This window comes from Eubalaena glacialis, chromosome 1 (genome assembly GCF_028564815.1).
Source record: "Eubalaena glacialis isolate mEubGla1 chromosome 1, mEubGla1.1.hap2.+ XY, whole genome shotgun sequence".
Taxonomy (NCBI): Eukaryota; Metazoa; Chordata; class Mammalia; order Artiodactyla; family Balaenidae; genus Eubalaena; species Eubalaena glacialis.
This window is the reverse complement of record NC_083716.1, coordinates 64,528,327-64,550,543: the sequence shown is the minus strand read 5'-3', so window position 1 is coordinate 64,550,543 and position 22,217 is coordinate 64,528,327. Positions and strand designations below refer to the sequence as shown.

General features: G+C 47.9%; 1 protein-coding gene across 4 annotated transcripts in view; it reads right to left on the bottom strand.

Annotated features, from left to right (window-relative positions):
* LRRC20 (leucine rich repeat containing 20) overlaps nt 1-22,217 on the bottom strand; it is a 60,526-nt gene that overhangs the window by 17,611 nt on the left and 20,698 nt on the right. For all 4 annotated transcript variants that reach the window (XM_061197501.1, XM_061197502.1, XM_061197503.1 and 1 more), the window contains exons 3-4: nt 9,465-9,614; nt 390-557 (exon numbers count right to left, since the gene is read on the bottom strand). In XM_061197501.1, the coding sequence (XP_061053484.1) occupies nt 390-557; nt 9,465-9,614 (318 nt within the window). The remainder of the gene's footprint in view (nt 1-389; nt 558-9,464; nt 9,615-22,217) is intronic.

Here is a 22,217-nt window from a genome sequence, read left to right as displayed (position 1 = left end):
GCGTCCCAGCTGAAGGGTCGCAGAGGCACCTGAGGCCGGCAGATGGAGACGCGAGAGGGAGAGCCTGTGGCACAAGGTGGCCCAGCCAGTTCAGGGCTCACTGTGGGGAAAGCCAAGACCTTCTACCTGCCAGGTGAAAGCAAGTGTCTGACCTGGCCCCCGGCAGGTGGCAGGGCCTCGTAATGGTTACCTTCCTAGGCTCAGTGCCCTCTACTTGGGAATCTCAGACCAGAAAGCACAACCTTGCGCTCTTGTCTATGAAACTCTGAGTCCAGAGGCCCACGCCTTGTGCCCTGTGAGGCCCTGTGAACCTCACTCAGGAAAGGGAGCTCAGGGGAGGCTCTGCAGATACAGGGAGGTGAGGGGCCTGGTGGGCTGGGTCCACTCACCCACGATCTCGTTCTCCTCCAGATTGATGGTCTCCAGCGCAGGCAGGGTGGTGAGCTGCTCAGGGAAGTCGTGGAACTGGTTCCGGGACAGGTCGATGGCCTTGAGGTGCCGTAGGGTGCTGACCTCGTTGGGGAGGTCCTGCAGGAAGTTCCCTTCCAGGTGGAGCTCTGCCAGGTGGGGAGGAAGAGTAAGGAGGGGGGGAAGGGGAGCAACCCAGAGACCACAGTGACTGCTGGCCTCCTGGGCCAGGAAGGCGGCAAGGAAGGAAGCCCCCCAAGGGGCGAACTCCATATTAATGCAAAAGGAGGGGTAACCCCTACCACTGCCACCCATCATTCCAGCTGGGCTCCCTGCTGTTGGCTTTCGAATGGAAGGCTCTGCCCAGCAGAGGTCTCTCACCCCTGCTCAGGGTGGCACATCTGGGGTCATTCCTAAGGCTGGTTTAGGGACCATCACATCCTTGAACTGAGGCATCCAGAATGACCAGAGAGGCTTTCCTTACTGCAGCTCAATCAGGCTTCCCTCTCGATTTTGTTCCCCCCAAACACATCCTTAGGACAGAAGCAGTCCCTCTGACCTGGACCACTCTGGCAGCCTCCTCCCTGGCTTCCTGCCTCCAGCCCCTCTCCAATCAACGCTGCACAGTGGGACCTATTTAACCTCATGAGCGCAGCCCTGAGCTCACAAACCTTCAGTGGCTCCCCAAGGCCTCCTCCCTAGGCAATCAAGGCCCTTTGTGATCAGGCCCCTGCAGCTCTCTGCTCCTGCAGGTCCAGCACTCACACCTGGGTCTGTGCCCTGGCTGCCCTGGAACGTCCTCTGGGATGATCTCGAGCAAAGAGACACATCACAGGAGAAGTCACACAACATCATCTTGCTGGACTCCTGCATGGTTCTGCACCCCATAAAGAAGTAGTAACAAGAGCTCTCTTTTTCTTTTTGGGGGGGCCTACTCTGAGTCCCACACACTGCCAGGAGCTGATGCTAAGTGTCTCATCTGATCTTCAGAACAGCTCTGCAAGATTTGTCTTATTCTGCTCCATTTGACAGAACCAGAAATGGTGGCTCAGAGAGGGTAAGCAATTTGCCCAAGATCACACCACCAGGTGGCAGGGAAGCCAGGATTGGGATGACCTGGATGACTCGATGCTGGTCACAAAACATGGGACAAAGGGGCTGGTGACAGAGGCAACAGGAGAGGCAGGTGTGAATATTTAACAAGTGATGCTATGTCCCAGGCAATGTATTAGTTGTTCATGAAATCTCATATAATCCTCCCAACAAATTTCTCTCCCAATTTACGGATGAGAACACTGAGGCTCACAGAGGTCAAGTAACCTGCCCCAGGGCACACGCTCCTAGCGGTTCCCCATGTTCCCTGAGATTCACAGATAAGGGAGGGAAGTGGGGAATGGAACGACAGTCCCATTTCCTCAGGAAAGTGGGGCTGGGGAGGGGTCCATCCAGACACCAACATCAGGGCAGGGCTGGGTGGAACCTTCAGGAAGCAGAGTCTCTGGGGGAGGCCGAAAACACTTCCATGTGAAGCCCAGTCTGCACATCTTGCTGGGGAGATGTGCCTGGAATCAGCCGGGGGGCATCTCCACAGTTGGGAAACCGAAAAGCTTTTCATCTAACTGCTATCATGTTAATGAAAGCTCAGTGTGGCCTCCCAGGTTTCTTTCCCTGCTGTTCAATAGCTTTTCTATATGTCTCTGTCTTGCTGCATTCATGACTCAAAGGCTCTGCAAATCTCCTGCCCTTGTGTGAGGCTACAATGAACATTATCCCGAGGCTTTTGTATGATCACATCCACTCCTCTCAGGGCTGAGGGAGAAGCAGGAGGGCAGGGACACTTTCTGCCCAGGCTCAGAGCCTGACAGACCCATGGGAGACTTAATCTTCCAAGCTTTACAAACCAGCGTCAACTCACTACCTTCTGACACCCCAGGTGTCAGAAAGCCAAGACTGCTCCCTCGCCCAGTGAGGTTAATTAAAAGTCCAAGCCAAACAAGGCATTCCTGCTCCAGAAGTATTTGCTCAAGAACCACTCTGAACAGCGGACTCTTCTTCTGGAGCTCTTTTGCCCCTCATGACTTTCCGGCTTGATTCCATCTGGTTGGACCCCATTCTGGAAAAGGGCAACTTTCACTCCTATCAAATTACAGACTATTTGCTCACTAGGTGGTCCATCCCAAAAGTACAATGGATCCTCCTGACAAGCTCTGTCTGGATTCCTCAGGTCAGTGTTCTTGGGAGGAGCAGGCAGGGTCTGGACACGACTACACGGGGGACCTGCTACAGAATGACAGAGACAGCAAACCCTCTTGAGCACTCACCACACGCTAGTACCCTCTTTTCAGTGTTTACCATGTTTTACCTCAACTTAATCCTTACGATGACCCACTGAAGTTGCATAGAATGGATCCCGTTTTACAGATCAGGACATTAGAAATGGCAGAGCCAGGTTCTGACCTCAGGCCAGTGTGGCTCCCGGGTCCGTAATTTTATCCATGCCACTTACTGATTCTCCACACCCTGACACACACAAGGCTGCTCAGCTAGCTACCGTGGACAATGTTTGCAGCTGGTTTGTCTTGGAGAAGCTTCAGAAAGATGCGCTGCTTAAAATTAGATGCTCTTGCTGAAATTTGTTATCACCAAGGGAGATTTTTGTTTTCACTGATTTAATATTTTCCCCACTCTGTGCATAGCCCTCCTGGGCCTTGTTTGTGCTGAGTTATCTTCTTCAGAAAATTCAGGTCCAGTCCTCCATCACCACTGAAGGCAGCAGGTTGCCTAGCCCTCAGGCACGTGAACAGTGCCAATAACCATAACAGAAACCCAACGCTATCCCAACTGTAAATACAAGATTTTGTTTTTTGAAGCCACTGAGATTTGAAATTATTTGTTCCTAATGTAAAACTAGCCTATCCTGACTGATGCAGTTTGTTTCACTTTAAATGCATTTTCTACTTATAAAAGCAATGCATGCTCACTGTAAAAACAGAGACATCACAAAAATATGGAACACAGGAAAATGAAAATCCTGCGTGTTTCCCCCCCCCAGAACCATTGTTGTTTGGTATTCATTCTTCTATACTTTTCTATGTACATGCTTATGGATGGATGGATGGACGGATATTGTTTTTAAAAAACAAATGGAATCATAGACTATATACTCTTTTGAGAACTGCTTTTTTTACTCAGTAAAGCTGAGGCAGCTTTCCAAGTCATTGCTTTGTGTATCCTTCTCTGGAGATCACTACTCTCAAGATTGAGACTTGAGGATACAAAATCATGCCCCTGCCCAGCATCTCGTTTCCCAGGGAAGGCTGCTCTCGGAAGTCCAGCCCTTCTTCAGCAGTAGGCTCTAAGGAGATGCTCAGCTGCAAGAAGGAGGAGCTGAATCTGCCTGAAAGGCGGCCTCTTCCCTAGCTCAGAAGCACTTCTGAGAAGCAAAAGGCGCAGAGGGAGTCATGGCTGGGCAGGCAGGGCTTGCACCCTTGGTGTTCAGCTCCTTGACTGCATTAGGGTAATCAGAGGGGCTGTGTTGAAATTGGGAAGGAAGGGAGAGCTTTCCATTACTGAGCTTCAAAGGGAGCCCAGATCTGCTCTGGAAAGGCAGTGTCAACCCACTCCAGTTAGTCAGGCTCCTGCTGCATTAAGAAAGTATTGAAGGGCTGGGATTGGGTGGGGGAGGGTTTCCAGGAAAGAGCTCTTGGGCCAGATACCCAGCCGCGCTGGGTCTGGGGCTTAGACCAAAAACGAATAATAATGGCTAACATCGAATGAGCGGCACTATGCTCCAGGTGCTTGTTCTCTGGAGTTCACACGCAATCATCATTTTAATTTTACTATAACCCATTACCTCCAATTTACAGAGAGATGAAATAACTTGCCTAAGGTCACACAAACCCCAACCTCTCCCCCAGTTAATCTGACCTTCCTCTCCCAACCCCCAAACCAGGATGTGAACCCCAGGCAGCCTCCCCAACAGAAGTGGGCCATTCCGGCCACCTGCTTTTTCCGGTTTTGCACCTCTAATCCCTGCAGCACCTGTCCTCAGAGTAGATACTCAGCAAATCCCTGCTTATTTAGTGGTGAATGAATGATGGGGGAAAAACCAGGACGACCTGGTTCTGATCTAACTCATCATGTGTCCTTGGGCCCATCCTCTCCCTGGACAGCCTCCATGAGAAGGTCCTCCCTGCCCATTTACAGCAGGGCTGTGAGAATGAGTTGAGAGTGTCGTGAAAAGCAGGACGTGCTGCACAATACAGATATGTATTAAGCACCTACTACACGCTCAGCCCTATGCTTGAACATGAAAAGGATAATCTTCGAAAAGTAAAAGCACTGTTTCTGTTAGAGGGGTACAAGATCCATGAGACTTAATTACTGGATTATGGAGCTTTTTGTGGAAAAAAAACCTGAAAGCTATCATTAAAGGCAGGAATCAAAAGATAAAATAAGAGAAGGTAGATGCCGCTGGGACATATGGCTTGGAGGAAAGTCAATCAGACTTTCACAATTATGCCCAGGGTCTCACTGCCCTCTTGTCGCAGGGCGGAGGGGGGTGTGTGTGGCTGTTTTAGGGGAGCTCCAGATGTTTCTTCCTGCCCTCTTACACCAAGGTTCAGAGTCAAACAACCTAGGCTCCCAGGATGGACAGGGTCTCTGGGAGAAGACCTTACTCCATCCCACTCCCAGGACTGTCCCCAGCCTGAGAGCAGCCAGGCATGACATCCCCTTATTTATTATCCCTTCTGAACTGTGGTTTCTGGAGTCTGCTAAATGGATCTCTCCTTCCCCAAGTTCCCCTTATTACTTCCTCATCATCCTTATCTTGGACAATTGTCAGGGCTGACTCAGAGGCCTCAGACTGACCCCAGCGGAGAGACAAGGCCAGCTGATTACATTAAGGGACAGATGAGGCTGGCCTGCAGTAATTACGCAGCCTGGTAGCAAAGGAATGTGCCAACTCCAAAAATACCTGCCCACTGAGGGTCAATCAGCACCTTGGCTGCGACACTGCATCAATGAGCAATTACTTTCCCACCTGCAAGGGCCCTCCTGCAGGGCAGAGTCAGTGGGTCACGTGGAACAATAATTGTCCTTCAAGTGGCCCATACTCAGCACTGCAGACTCTTCACACAGAGACAGTTGCTGCCCACGGGGAACAGAGGGGAAAGAAGTGATGTTTCCGAAAGCCACATCCACTCTTTGGGTGGACAGAGGGAAGGGGTGAGAAAACTCTTCTAAGCGAGGAGTCTGGGACAGACTAAAATGAAGTGTTAGCCATTCTGCCCCCATGAAAAGGATAAGTGGCTCTCACTCTACCAACGTGAACCAGTTTCTAAAATATATTGCTAAGTAAAAGGGGCAAGTTGCAAAACCGTGCGTACACTTTACTCCCATTAGTAGTTTATAAAGGAGCTCTGGATCTGGACCCACAGTCCTGACCCTATTCTCTCTCACTGTATGACCTCAGGCAAGTTACTTAAGCTCTGTGCTGCAGCTTCCTCGTGTAAAACAAAGATAATAAGAGGACTAACCTCACAGAGTCACCAGACTTTGAGTAAATGTGCCCTCACATTATAAAGTGGTTGTCTGCTCCTACACCTGCCTCCCTGAGAGACTGTGGGCTCCTCAAGGACCAGGTCTAGGTCTTGGTTTCCTTATCCTTCCCAAACGTCGGTGCTATGAGGATTAGATGAGATGACGTGTGTAAAACCCTCAGTGTGGAGCTGGCGGGGGCTAAGTGCCCAGCGAATTTGGGCTTTCATGTTATTACCTGTTCATGCTCACACCGGGCCTAAACAGATGCTCAAGAGGAACTAATGAATTGAGTTGAAAGGCAGGCTGTGAGAGACTGAATATACACACAGACAATGGCCAGACCAAGTATAAAAATAGAACTGGGACTCATAACCTGAAGCATCCTGCCCAAGAAACCAAACCATTAGTAAAGCAGCCAGCCCAGGAAGCTAGTCTTCTGTAAGTCAGGCTTGTAGGAAGTCAGATTACTATCTCCATCGACAATCCAGGAAGCCAAAGAATACCCCCTGTAACAGTTGGCCCCAAATGGCTGGGACTTGATTACTAACTGACAGTTTCCCTAAATTTTTGTCCCAACATCCCACTCAGGACCAACCAGAGACAGCCAGACGTGCATCCTAACCAATCCCATAGGACGCCCTGCTGCTGGCTGGCCCGCCCGCCTCCAGCTTCCCCAGGCCAATAGCCTGCCATCAGGCCCACCTGAAGCCTTCTCCCTTTCATCCACTACGAAGCTTTCCCATTCCTCTGCCTGCCTTTGAGTCTCTGCCAAATGCAAGTGACAGTGGCTGACTCCCTGGCTAGAGCAAACTCTGAATGAACAGCCTCTGCTGGTTCTCATTTGGGTGGTCTTTGTCTATTTCTGCAGGTGTGTCTTACACACCTCTGGCCTGGCAGGCCCAGGACACACTCAATAAGAAGAGCTGAATGACTTGCATCTGGAGGAAGTGGGGAGATGGGAACACAGGAGGAGAGGGGCCAGAGGAGCCACAGCCAGACCTCAGGATCCACTCTCCGCAGAACCGATGTGCCCTTTTGACAGATTCCATTTTTCCCGCCATAAGACGGGTGAAGGATATCAAGGGGATGTAATCATTTAAAGACCACCCAACTCTGAGGCGGCTGTGACCCCAGCAGCAGAAAGTCCCCAGGGTACCCACAGGAGACAACTTGGCAGGCAGGGAGCAAGCAGGTGGCTCTCTCCCCAGCACCAAGGCAGCCCACCCGCTCTGTCAAGAATCCAGAAGACGACGCTAGCAGGCAGTGCGGAGCCCAGCACAGCCTATTCAAGTCTCCTCTTCACACATAAAAGGAGAGGGTTTTTTTACTTGAAAGAGAAACCACAACAAAAGCTGGGGTCCAGAGCCAGGTGGGTCTCTCAGCTCCAGCCCCTCCCTGCCTGGTCACCAACCCTCGTCCACGGCTGCCTCTGTGAAATCCAATTACTGGGCACATGGCAGCCTTGCCTTTGTAATCGGAGGTGGCATGGGGGGAGCCAGGAGCCACCAGAGCACAGGAGGGTGTTCAAACGGCATTCTTCAACAGACTTCTGATGGAAGGGTATCATGATGCATCACGAATCCAGGGGCCCTAAGTGTGTTTCTCCCACACTCGCTGCTGTGTCCCTGGAGACGGCTTACTTACTTATCCCACAAGGCACTGCCATGTCAAGTCCTCTCCAGGCCCTTGAGCTCATGCAGGTGGCCTGGAAAGGTAGCCCTGGCTGCAGGGTGGGTGACCTGGGTGTACGGCTCTGACAGCCTGGACAAGTGCCTTCTCGCCCTGACCTTCCTTCTCCACCCGTGAGGTGAGATGGCAGTGACAGCTCTAATATTTTATGGGAGATTCTCCCAACTGGTGGCCCACAGGCTAAGTCTAGCTTGCAAAATGTGTTCTATTGGCTTCCAGATTAAAATAAAAATTAAGTAAAAATGGATAAAATTCACATAAATATCCACCTTTCCAGCTTCAATTGAATAAAACTATCAGAACAAACCGATGGCACGTCTGGCAGAAGCTGAGTAGGGCATGTACCAGGGGCCACAGTCCCCACCACTCCCTCTTGTCCCATGCCCAATCTGAGTCACTCATTACCTACATGCTAGTCTCTTAGGCGTTGGTGTTTATAACCCCTGAACTATGGTCTCAATCTTGACTGCCGGCACTTTAGAACGACTGATATTGATGTTAACAGATGCCTAGGCCCCGGCCCACACCCAGACATTCTGATTCAACTGGTCTTGGGGTAGAGCCAAGGCAATGCTGTTTGTAGAAAAACTCCTCAGTTAATTCTAATTTCAGCCAGGCCGAGAGCTGCTGGTCCAAGGGCCCCGGCAGCTGGGAGGACCCGTCTCACCTGTATAAAGAAGCAGCCACCAAAAAAAGAAGGACGGGAAAAGTGGGCCTGGTCAAAAGCACCCACAGGTGCCCCTGGGGAAACACGTCTTGCCCTGGGATCCCCTCCACCCCAACATAAGCACTTTAGCTTTTTAGGCACAGACGCAATGAGCTTTGTGAGCTTCGGTCAGAAACGACAACACAGACCAATCCCTCCTGCTTGCCCTGGTGTTTGCGCCCAGTCTAGGTCCTGCCTGTAGCTCCCTCCTGAGCCGCTGTCCAAGCTGCTTCCTCTCCCTGGACTGGGTCTGCCAATTCACCCCTCCCCCCTCCCCTCCTGACTCCGCCCAGTGCTCGCACCTCCTGTGGGAAGCTGCATGAAATATGCTCCTCAAGTCCCTCAGGTTCCATCAGCATTTTACGTATTGGTTTCTCTAAACAGGCTCTTAGACTCCTTTCATGCCCCTATTAGATAGAGAATTCCAGAAGGCAGGAATCACTTTTCCTGTGCCCCCTGTGCCCTCCCCAATTCTCCCACCCCACCATTTCACGAACACACACCAAGCGCCCAGGCTGCAACTCCATCCCACGGGTCACTGAGTGGCAGTGGACTCTTGCAGAAGGATGGAGGGGCTACCTGGAGAGTGGAGCGCAGGCACTGCCGCCTGCTTGTCTACCTGGAGGAGCCATTTCAACCTGCCAGCCTCCTGCCCACCTCCCTGCCGAGCACCCGTGTCTGCTTGCTGTACGTGTGCACAGCACAGAAAACAACAGCCCTGGAGTCTGTCACTCCTAAACTGAGAAAGCAACATGGGAGAACAATGCTAGGTTGCGGGGGGGTTGGTCAGAAGGGGGCTCGTTCAAGTCTACCGAAAAATAACTACTCCTGAGCTGCAGGACCCCAAATACCCTACTGGTCTGTTCAAAACAAGAGAATCACTCCGGGACCCACACACCCTTGACCATGAGTCAATCTGATTCACAGTCAGCTAGAGGCAGGAGTGGCACTTAGAGATTTCCAGAGGACACAGGTCCACCCTTAGAGCCTCCCCTTGGGAATGATTTCCTGAGACTAGCTGACTGGGGACTAGCCCTGGTGACATTCCCCAGACAGGGTCGGAGCCTGAAGGATGAGGGTCAGCATGCCCTCCTGGCCTCAGCTGACCAGGGCCTACCTTGGAGCTGACGGAACGTGGTCATGAACTTGCTGGTGAGGGACTTGAGCTCGTTGTTGGCCAGCGTGATGAGGTGGATCTGGTCGGTGACATTTCGCAGGATCTTGTAGATGCCGATGGGGAAGGAAACCAGCTTGCACTCGGCCAGGTCTGCAGCCAAAGGACAAAGACCAGAGTTAGCAGCCACAGCTGCCCATGGACTTGCCCCAAACCCCACAGACCCGACCCTGTCTCTCCTCCCGGCCTCCTCTGTCTCCTACCTGTCTTCCCTGTGCCAGGCTCAAGACCCTGCCGTCCCTCCTCCAAGAGCCTTCATCACCATTCATCACACTGGGACACACACAGTGTGTCCCAGTCTCACACACTGAACCTAACGGCTTATTCTACACCTTCTCTAACAGCACAGCCTGCTAGCTGGAATGCAGAAGACAGAGCTCTGATGACCAGCACTCACAGCCGTGTGCTTGAGGCCCTGAAGGATCCACAAGTCCCTCCAGGATCATCAGACTCAACGGCGAAGCCAGGGTCTTAAGAGTACTTTATAATAGTCTACTTCTTTGAAAACAGGCAATTCACACAGACTTTGTGGTTTGACCTTCTTCCCCATCCTGTCACTCTGAAGACAGGTCTGTCTAAGAGGTAGCAGGGAAGCCTCTGTGGAGAACAGTCTGGCAGTTCCTCGAATGGTTAAACCTAGTTATTGTATGACCCAGCAATTCCACTCCTGGGTATATACCTGGGAAAAATGAAACCATGTGTCCACACAAAACAGTACACATGAATGTTGACAGCAGCATTATTCGTAATAGCCAAAAAGTGGAAACAACCCATGTGTCCACCCACAGACGAATGGATAAGCAAAATGTTTATATCCCTAAAAAGGAATATTGCTTGGCAATAAAAAGAAATGAAGTATCAATATATACTACAACATAGACAGGCCTTGAAAACATTATGGTAAGTGAAAGAAGCCAGTCACCAAGGACAATACATTGTATGAGGCCATTTATATGAAATGTCCAGAACAGGCAAATGTACAGAGACAGGAAGTAGATTAGTGGTTACCTAGGGCTGGGGGTATTGAGGGATGGCAACTAAGGGGTGAGGGGCTTCTTTGTTGGAGTAATGCAAATGTTCTAAAATTGGATGTGGTAATAGTTGCACAGCTCTGTGAATATACTCAAACCACTGAACTGTACACCCTAAACTGTATGGTTTGTGAATTATATCTCAATAAACCTGTTTCATATATATGGCAGCAGAGAGACACTGAAAGCATGGAGGCTCAGAAATTAGGCTGTCCAGCTCATCTAAGTCACTTAAGTTTCCTGAGCCTCAGTTTTCTCATCTGTAAAATGGGGGTATTGTTTTCTACCTAGCAAGGCTGTCAGGAAAAGTAAATATAATAAAAAGTACTCAATGTAATAACCAAGTGCCTGGCAGTGTCTTTTCCTCAAAGAGGCCGGGCTTCCCCAGGCACCTCTAAGCCTTTGAAGATTGTTCCAATATTAATATACAGAATTCAATAATATTCCTATATGCCAGCAATAAAATACAGTTTTTAAAGATACTATTCTGAACAGCAACAATAATGCAAAGTCTATAGAAATAATCAAAATTGAAGCCCTTCTCCCTTATCTGCTTCACAGAATTTCTACTCTGGCTCTAATACCAGCTCAAATGTCACCTCCTCCACGAAGCCTTCCCTGACAGCCCTAAGCTCCAGCCTCTGAGTCTCATATGGTATAAATGAGACCTCTTCATCCTGTATTGTATTAACCTCCTTTTGTGTCTGCTTTCCCACTGGACTGGGAAGACCCCCAGAGCACAGTGTCAGCAGAGGTCCACCAGGCTTGGAGGGCAGGGCAGGGTTACTGGTGACCTCATTAAGCTGGTTTAAGGAAAGAAAGGGGACAGGTGGGGGTAAGGGCAAAAGTCCAAAAGAATGAGGAACCAGAGGGGTAGGACATCCTGTTAAGAAGTGTCTTTAGGGAATTCCCTGTTGGCCCAATGGTTAGGACACCGAGCTTCCACTGCAGGGGGCTTGAGTTCGACCCCTGGTCGGGGAACTAAGATGCCACAAGCCGCGTGGCATGGCCAAAAAGAAAAGAAAAGAAGTGTCTTTACTGTTTCCTCTGGTCCAGGGCTATGTTAGGTGACCCCAGCCCTGCGTACCAGTCCAACGTCAGGTACCTGCTCTTATATCAGCAAGTGGGGTTTGCAGAAGAGAGTGCAAGGTCCTGCCGGGAAGAACGAATGCCCAGAGGTCAGACTTTCAGTAAAAATAGATCAAGGGCTGGAACCAGACCATCTCTGTAGGCTCGAAGTTTGGGGCAAGCTGAGGATTCTTGAAAGAGCAAACACTTCCAAACAATGAGCCCCCTAGTGCTTTGTGCCAGATGCACAAAGGTCTAGAAAGGAATCTTGTTGTGGTTGTGAATCACAACAGCCCCTTTGGCTAAAAGCAACAGATCTCAGACTTGCTAGGAACAACATCAAGGAAAATGTCAGAAGCTTTCCCTTTAAAACAAAGAGCAAAATAAGGATGCCTTCCATCATCGGTGTCCCTGAATATGGTCTTAGAAGTTCTGGCCAAAGAAATAGAAAGCATAAACATTAGAAACAGATAAAATGATTATTATGTGCATGTGAGATGACTGCATATCCTCAACAAAGCAGTCATCTGACAAAGTACACAAATTAAAAAGATCTCAGCAAAGTGGCTAATTAAAAGTGCAAAATTCAATAATATTGAATTGCCTATATGCCAGCAATAAATATAGCTTTTAGGAGCCTATTCCAAACAGCAATATAATATAAAATATAGAGATAATCATAATGGAAAATATATCTGACCAATATTAAGAAAAGTAGTTCTATTTTTAGTTTTTTAAGGAACCTGCATACTGTTCTCCATAGTGGCTGTATCAATTCACATTCCCACCAACAGTGTAGGAGGGTTCCCTTTTCTCTACACCCTCTCCAGCAATTATTGTTTCTAGCTTTTTTGATAATGGCCATTCTGACCGGTGTGAGGTGATACCTCATTGTAGTTTTGATTTGCATTTCTCTAATAGGTAGTGAGGTGGATGGACCTACAGTCTGTCATACAGAGTGAAGTAAGTCAGAAAGAGAAAAACAAATACCGTATGCTAACGCATGTATATGGAATCTAAAAAAAAAAAGAAAAAAAACGGTACTGATGAACCTAGTTGTAGGGTAGGAATAAAGAGGTAGACATAGAGAATGGACTTGATGACATGGGGTGGGAGGGCGAAGCTGAGGCGAAGTGAGAGTAGCATCGACATACATACACTACCGAATGTAAAATAGTTGGCTGGTGGGAAGCAGCAGCATAGCACAGGGAGATCGGCTCGCTGCTTTGCAATGACCTAGAGGGGTGGGATAGGAAGGATGGGAGGGAGGCTCAAGAGGGAGGGAATATGGGGACATGTGTATGCATATGGCTGATTCACTTTGTTGTGTGACAGAAACTAACACGGTACTGTGAAGCAATTATACTCCAATAAAGATCTATTTTAAAAAAAGATTAAAAAAAAAAGAAAAGTAGAAAAGTTCACAAAGATATTTTTATAAATGGGAGGACTTCCCTGGTGGCGTAGTGGTTGAGACTCCGCGTGGCAATGCAGGGGACATAGATTTGATCCCTGGTCTGGGAAGATCCCACATGCCGCAGAGCAACTAAGCCCGTGTGCCACAACTACTCAGCCTGCGCTCTAGAGCCCGCGAGCCACAACTACTGAGCCTGCACGCTGCAACTACTGAGCCCACATGCTGCAACTACTGAAGCCCGTGCACCTAGAGCCCGTGCACCGCAACAAAGAGTAGCCCCCGCTCACCGCAACTAGAGAAAGCCTGCGCACAGCAACGAAGACACAATGCAGCCAAAAAAATAAGTAAAAATAAATAAATAAATAAAAAATAAACAAATAAAAATGGGTTTGTACATGGAGATATATAGCATTCGTTGACAACAGGTTAAAATATTGAAATAACGGTGATTTTTAAAAGAAGTTAATTTAAAGATTGTTTAATGCAATTCCTACTCCAAGCCAAAAAAGTTTTTTTTTTAAACTTGATGAAATGGTTTTAAATTTCAACTGGGGAATAAGCAAGCAAGACTCTCTAGAAGAGAAGAAGGTGGAGTGATAACCAATTTTATAAGGCTGCACTGATTAAAACAGAGGGTAATAGGAAAAATAGATCATAGAAAGAAAATACAGTAACTACATAGAAAGAAAATACAGATCTATAGTCCAGAAAATACAGTAAATAATATGTCATAGTTTAATAAATACTAAAATGGAGGCCTCACAAATAAATTAGGGAAGGGAAGGATTAATAACTGATGTCAGAATAACCAATTAACAATTTTGGGAAAATAAGAGAAAGAGACTCTCAATTAACCTAAGAATCAAAAAAAAAACTCTAGATAAAATTACACTTTAAATATTTTTTGAAAGCAAATCAAAAAATCAGAAGTAAACAGACTTATACAACCTCTTAAGTGAGGAAGACTTACTCAACCTAGGAGCCATGAAGAATCACAAAGGAACAGATCAACAAACCTAACTATAAAAAAATATGAAACACCTGGATGCTTAGAAGAAAATAAGGCAAGTAACAGATTGTGAAAAAGGATCTATAAATAGGATACATAAGTTGTTATCTTGATTATTTTAAATGCTCAATATAACTCAATTTAAAAAAGGCCGGGCTTCCCTGGTGGCGCAGTGGTTGAGGATCTGCCTGCTAATGCAGGGGATGCGGGTTCGAGCCCTGGTCTGGGAGGATCCCACATGCCGCGGGGCAACTAGGCCCGTGAGCCACAACTACTGAGCCTGCGCGTCTGGAGCCTGTGCTCCGCAACAAGAGAGGCCGCGATAGTGAGAGGCCCGCGCATCGCGATGAAGAGTGGCCCCCGCTTGCCACAACTAGAGAAAGCCCTCGCACAGAGACGAAGACCCAACACAGTCAAAAGTAAAATATAAAAATTAAAAAAAAAAAAAAAAAAAAAAAGGCCACCAGATGATATAGATATTAACCAGGGAGAAAATATAATTAGTAAATAAATACACAGCCACTGATATGTGTGGCCAAACTGCTTTCCAGGATATTTATACCAATTTACATATATTCTAGCCAACAAGTAAGAGGATCATTAAAAAAATCCTTGCTAATATGATCAGGGAAAATGGTATCCCTTGCTTTCATGAGACTGATTATCTTTCATGGTTAATTAACCATTTTTACTTCCCTGGTGGAAAATCTTGTTCAGGTCTCTTGCTATTTTTCTATTTGGAGTTCTGGCATTCCACCCACTCCATCACCCCCCTAGGTGTTGGTAGAGCTCCCTAAATAATATTATCAATCTATGTCTGTTCATTGTTTTTCTTGTTTAATAGTTCAAGTTATAGCATTTAGGTGTTTTCTTTAAGCAGAATATAAAAATTATATGCACACAGTAATTCCAACTATGTACAAAAGTATACATGCCTGGGAAAGAAGACCAAAAGGAAAATAACCAGAATGTTAAATGGTTATTACAAAGGATTTGAGCAATTTATTACTATTTATAGTCCTGCTGTTTGTTTATTTTGTACAAAATAAGTACCACTATTTATCTGCATAAAAATATTTTAAGTATATATGGTGATACTTTACTTTTAAAATAGAAAAATAAACGTATCATAAAAATAGCTTTTATTGGAAAAAATAACCTGGCATATTCAAGGATAAACTGAAGCCAGCCAGCTCCTCATCAATCTGAGAAACAGAGAAGGCAGACCCATGAAAGAAAGACAGTAGCTCTCTGTACTGGACTGAAGTAGAAGTTATGAGTTGGCACTTTCAGCATTCAGGCACTACTGAAGAATCATATAATGCACCCTGCTCCCCAAAGTGGGGACAGAAAGTGCTCAAAATGAAGGCCGAAGAGACATAAGGCCACTCAGGTTATTTCCAAGGATCCTCAAAGCAGCTGTCTTCCAGAGGCGATCAGCTCAGAAACGCCCAGCCCACAGCCTTGTTCCTCCCACCTGGGCTGCCCACACGCCATCCCAACTGTACACCACCCCACTCTCCCAGTCCCCAGTGCAAGCAACACATGGCCTCTGCAGCCTCACTTGCCCACCGACACAGTCACAGAAGCATAAGGCCCGGCATCTGGGGTGGGGGGGGGCTGAGTGCCCGAAATGCATCCACACCTGCTGCTTTCATTTACCTTCCACAAATAGCTACTGAGGTCCTACTGTGTGCCAGGCACTGTTCCGCATTGTGCCCTGTGGCTTCCCTATGATTTTTTTGTTCTTGGGGACTCCGTCTGTTCTCTCCATCCTTTGACTGGTGTTCGGGTAGGAGTGTGCACCATGGAGCTCCTGCTCAGAACAGTCTGGCTGCCTCTGATGGCAAAGGCCCCCAAGGATTCCTACAAAGTGCCCTGCTGGGATGTGATGCAAACACCCCCATCCAGGTCACGTCACCAGCCACTAACACTGCCTGTGAACTCCCATCCCAACTGGGAGGACAGGCCCGTGATCTCCAGCACAGCTCTCCATGGTCCCTGGGTCAAGAATATGGAGATCCAGGTACCCAGACCTTGCCCAGTCACCTTCCCATCTGTACAGATGGAGCAAAACACTTCATGTCCATTCCCTGGGTGGGGTGGGGATAATAATAACCACAAATAGCACCACTCGCTTCTTCATGTGAGCTAGGCTGTCAGAACTATCCTCTCTGTACTCATGAGGAAACTGCAAGTAAGTGACTTGCCCAAGGTCATTCAGCTAAATGTAGGGGAGTAAGATTTGGATACAGGTTAGGCTGATCAGGCAGCCAGGGGTACTAACCATTTTCCTATCCTGCCCCACTGAGTCAAGAACGTGCCCAGTTGTCTCTAGGCCAGAGAAAGTGGAGTCTCTGCTGAGTAGCTCAATGGGACACCAGGGCCTTGGCTACAAACTCCTGTAGGCCTTTCCAGTTCAGCACCTGCGATCTGGGGACAGAGGCCCCGTAGCCTTCTTCATGAGCCTTTGTCCTCAGGAACTTCTTCTCCAGGTCTGATTCAAAGGATGGGCACCTTCTATACCCACTATGCCTGTGTGTAGTAGAGAAAAGCCCCCAGGGTTGAGCCAAGTCCAATGCTCACAAGGGCAGACAGCACGACTTCCAGAAGACACAGCCAGGATGTAGCTGGGGGCCAGGTCCCACTAAGGGAGAGGGGGACCCTACCCAGGGAAGAGAAGACCCAGGCTGGAGACAGGCAAGTCATCCTCCAGGAGCCATGGGATGTCACCGAGAGTCCCATTCTTTATGGGTCCTCAGAGCTGACAGGACGGGGGCTAGTTCAGCAGTCATAAGGAAAAGGTTCCATGTGAGGAAGTAAGTGCAGCGTCATGGGGTGATCAGGCAGGGTCACCACTGAGAGGATTCCTGAACCAGACGGAGGCTGGGTGATCTCAAAGTTCTCATTCAACTCAAAAAAACAGGCATAGCTAGCATCACGAGTACTGACTACGTGCCAGGCACAGTAGCAGGCACTGTGTATGTATTAATCATGAGTTACCCTCACAGGTGGAAAATGAGGCCCGTGTTGATAGGTAAATTGTCCAAGGTCATTTGGGGGAGATGATAGAGTGCAAAGAATCGGAATGCAAAGATTCCAGTAGGGTGACCAACTTGTTTTGGTTTGCCTGGGACATTCCCAATTTTAGTACCAAAAGCCCTGCATCCTGGGGGACCCCTCCTTAGCCCCAGACAACTCAGGGCAATTGGTCGCCTAGGTTCAGGCTGCACACTGATGGATGAGAGGTTACTAGAATCAGAGAGGAGAGAGGGACGGCAACCCAGGCATGGGCCATGGCATGAGCAAAAGCCCAGAGAACCTTCATTTCCTCTGGGGCTCCACCTTTGAGCTTTGGCTCCTCCTGCAATTTTCTGGAGCCTCGCCAGAGAGGAAGGAATCATTTCATGCTACTTGGTGGTGCATGCACGCCCACAGACCCCATCAAGGGCTGGGGTTACTAACACAGGGTCCTCTGTCAACATCTGGATGGCAGCTGGATTCAAGTGTGCCTTTCCTCAGTGCCCCCGGCACCGACACTTGAGCTATAGTAGAGAACAGAGACCCTTGGGGGAAGGCACTGTAATAAACACATGGCATAATTATCCTCATAATCATAATTACTATCACAAGGCCAAACTGCATGTCCCCAAACCTCTAATTAGAATAGTACTTCATGTTAATAAAGAAGCTCTTTAATTCAAAATGCATGGGTCCTTCATTAAAGGTTATCTCGTAAATTCTAACAAATGCCTAATGAAAAGTAACTGGTGGGCGAAAACAGGGCAGAAAAAGCAAAATCCAAGCAGTAAACAGAACATTCTGTGGGAAGTCAGGAGGGCTGAGTCAAGCTTGTGTTGTTCCTTAGAAACAGAACTCTGACCCCTGCTCAGTTCCTGCTGAGAGGTGGACCTGGTGACAGGGCCCTGTGCAGGGAGCGCAGAGGATCATGGAGCCCCTGGCAACCAAGCCACAGGACCCGAGGAGAAAGTGTCGCGGACTCAGGCTGGCGGGTGCGTGGGCTCTGTGGCCTGACCAAGATGCAAGACTCCCCAGGCTGCAGGAGGATATCTGCCACCAGTGTGACCCAGTCCCACCCAGAATGTCTTGTTTTCACAAAATATCTCTTTTCACAAACGTCTTTTTTCATGGACTCTTTTTTTCAGGATTAGAAGGAGGCTGAAGGCCATTTAGCCCATGTTTTCCAAATTTCCCAGTAAGAAGCATCTGGAGAGGTGGGTCCTAGGCCCCTACTCCTGAGATTCTGCCTCAGTGGGTCTGGAATGGCGCCAGGGAATTTGCGTTTTTTAACAAGTATTCCCAGGTGATTCTTACCAATAAGCAAACTTGGGAAATACTGAGTAATGCAGCCTCCAATCTCAGACCTGAAATTCTCTCAATGTCTCCACCGGAGAGCACAGAGTTCTTCTTGAACACCTCTGATGATGGGGAGCTCCCCTCCCCTCCACAGAATGGTTTGAACTGTTAGAGAGTTCTTTCATGAACCATATGATAACTGCTACCCTGCCACTACCTAGTGGTCCTTCTGCCCTATTGGATCACACATAGATATCTGCTCCCACGTGACAATGCTTTACATATATGAGGATGAAGGACATGATAAGCTTTACTCCAGGCAAAACATCTCAGAAACCTCAATCCCCATGGTTTTAGATGCTCCCTTCAGAGAGTCTGGAACAGCCCAGCTCAGACCCTGCCCCAGCCAGAACTTACTACTGTAAGTTTTTCTTTCTGTGACATATGACCGCAGCCACCATTGGGTCCAAAACTGCTCAGGGCCTCAGACCTACAATCTCATCTGCTCCTCACAACTACTCTGTAAGGTCAGTTCTATACTTACCCCCATTTAACAAAGGAGGAAACTGAATCATAGAGAAGTTAAAAGATTGGATTGCTCAAGGTCATATGATTTGCTCAAGGTCACTCAGTTAATGAAATAATAATCAACATTTATAGAGTGCTTCCTATGTGCAAGTCAGTGATCTCAGCATTGTCATATTAACTTTAAAATTTTTTAAATTTATTTTTAATTTTAATTTTTTTTATTGAGGTATAGCTGATATACAATATTTTATGTTTCAAGTGTACAACATAGTGATTCACAATTTTTAAAGGTTATATTCCATTTGTAGTTATAACATATTGGCTATATTCCCTGTGCTTATGTATTTTACACATAGTAGTTTGTACCTCTTAATTCCCTACCCCTATCTTGCCCCTCCCCCTCCCCTCTCCCCACTGGTAACCATTAGTTTGTTTTCTATATCTGTGAGTCTGTTTTTCTGTTGTTGTTATATACATTAGATTGTTTTATTTTTCAGATTAAGCAATATCATAAGTATTTGTCTTTCTCTGACTTATTTCACAAAGCATAATACCCCCCAAGACCATCCATGTTGTTGCAGATGGCAAAATTTCATCCTTTTTTATGGCTCAGCAGTATCATATTAACTCTTAATCCTCACAACAGCCTCATGAGATGGGAACTATTATCACCATCTTTGCTTTTAGAGGAAGAATCTGAGACACAGACCTGCGGGCTTGTTAGTAAAGGGCATAGCTGGCCCTGAGCTCGTGCTCCTAACCACTATGTACACAGCCTCCCTACAATATGTAACTGTCACTTGGGATGGTCAGCTGCTCTGAAACAAGAGATCTTGAGTTCCAATGAGCAGACAGGCCTTCCAAGATTTACAATGAATTCCTGTGGACACTGGTATATTGCAGTTACCATGGAGCTACATTAAGGAGGCTTAGAGTTGAAAGAGCTGGTGAAAGAATTATCCAGAGCCTGGATGTGTCACTTAATTGGCTGTGGGACCTCAGGCAGGACCCTTCGGGTCTTAAGCCCTTGGTGTGCATCTCTGGTAAATGCCAAGGTTGGAGCTGATCATCTCTGAGACCCCTCCTGGCTGCCACTCTGAATTCTAGCTGGTGGTTCTCAGACTTGGCGACACACTGGGCCAGTCACCCGGGGAGCTTTACAGACTCTTGATACCTGAGTCTCGTTCGCAGAGATTCTGACTTAATTAGTGTGAGCTGGGGTTTGGGAATCAGGGGTTCCCAAGCTCTCCTGGTGATCCTAACATGCAGCCAGGGTAGAGAACTCTGCACTACGCCATCACCTCTCAAACTATAATGTGCCAACAGATTATCTGGGGATCCTGCTAAGATGAGGCTTCTGATGCTACAGGTCTCGGGCGGGACCTGAGATCCTGCATTTCTACCAGGCAGGTCCAAGGACCACTCTCAGTGGCAAGGGGGGTCTGGGGCGTCAGCATCTCCCCAGAACCTGTTGGAAATGCACATTCTCAGGCCCCACCCCAGACCTACAGAATCAGAAGCTCTGGGGGCGGGGCCCAGCCATCTGTGTTTTTTTTTTTTTTTTTTTTTTAAACATCTTTATTGAAGTATAATTGCTTTACAATGGTGTGCTAGCTTCTGCTTTACAACAAAGTGAATCAGTTACACATATACATATGTTGCCATATCTCTTCCCTCTTGCATCTCCCTCCCTCCCACCCTCCCTATCCCACCCCTCTAGGTGGTCACAAAGCACCGAGCTGATCTCCCTGTGCTATGCGGCTGCTTCCCACTAGTTATCTATTTTACATTTGGTAGTGTATATATGTCCATGACACTCTCTCACCCTGTCACATCTCACCCCTCCCCCTCCCCATATCCTCAAGTCCATTCTCTAGTAGGTCTGTGTCTTTATTCCCATCTTGCCACTAGGTTCTTCATGACCTCTTTTTTTTTTTTTTTTTTTTCCCTTAGATGCCATCTGTGTTTTAACAAGCCCTCCAACTTGAGTTTGAGAATTACTGGCTTAGAGAGACTGGGCCTCCACCAGCTGTGGTTTCTTGGCCCTGACTGATGGTGATAATGGTGACAAAAATGACAGCAATTCACGTTAATTAAGTGCTGGCTGGTCCATGCCTGTGCAGGGGCCTTAAGTTTGCTCACTCGTGGAAAGTTATTTTGCCCTGGGTGCCTCCCGATTCCCCTCAGACTGGGCTATTTCAAGACAGAGCCACTGTCTCTTCATTCTTCTCTCTTGCTTGTGCATGTTTCTGGCTCTGAAAGAGGCACAGGTGACCGTCAGTGTGGAAGCAGCTGGGCTGGGCTCAGGAGGCCCATGTTCTCGTCCCGGTCCCTCTGCTATTAGCTGTGGGGTCTCAGGGAGACAACTTCTCCGGGGGCCTTGGCTCCTCTTCTGTAAATGAGGGTTTACACCATGGTATTTGGGGGGTCTCAACCAGGCTGGACATTCTGTGACTCCGTGATTCTACAGAGCAAAGAGCTCTGGCCAGTGCTCCTGTCAAAGAGGAGAGGCTGCAAGCTGCCACCAAGGGTTCTAGAATTGTCTGTGCCTTAGAACACGCTGGAACATGCAGTATAATGGGGGGATCTGAGGCTCAGGGAAGTTGGTCACCCAGGCCCATGAGTAGAGAGCTGGGATTTGAACCAAGAGTAACCCAACTCCGATGCCCATCGTCTTTCTATGACCCTGCATCAGTCTATACCACGCTATGCTCCCTCCTCCTACTACCGTCAGAAGATAGTCCTAAAAAAAGGTGATATAATAATAGCTTACCCTTTTATGGCACTTCCTATGTGCCTGAGACTTTTTTAAATATTTGACACACTTTATCTAATTGAATCTTCACAACAACCCCATGAAGTAGGTAGTATTACGTTCATTCCCATCTTATCATTGTAGAAACACAGGCTTAGTAGGTAAATAGAAGAACTGTGATTTGAACCCAGGCGGTCTACCCTGAGAGAGCTCAGTTTGGCAAAACAACATGTGGGATTGTGTGAGGGCCTCAGATCAGAGGCCCTGGGTGGGATGAGACTCTCCTTCAGGAGCCTGGTATAGAGAAGATAGATTCTTCTGGAACATGAAAATGAAAACTTAGGCGTGGGTCTGCTGGGAAGAGCCAGCACCCCTTCCAGAAGATCAAACTCCCAGCACCTCCATGTATATTCAAGGGCTAGGGGCTGGGAGCTGGCATCCTGGCATAAGAAGCCAAAGGGCTGCCGGTCTCTGAAATGCTGTTTGATCTCCAAAGCTGGGAGGTGCGGGGTGCAGAGAGCAAGCGAAACAAGTCATCAAGGACTGGTATCAACGCACCAGTGCACACAAT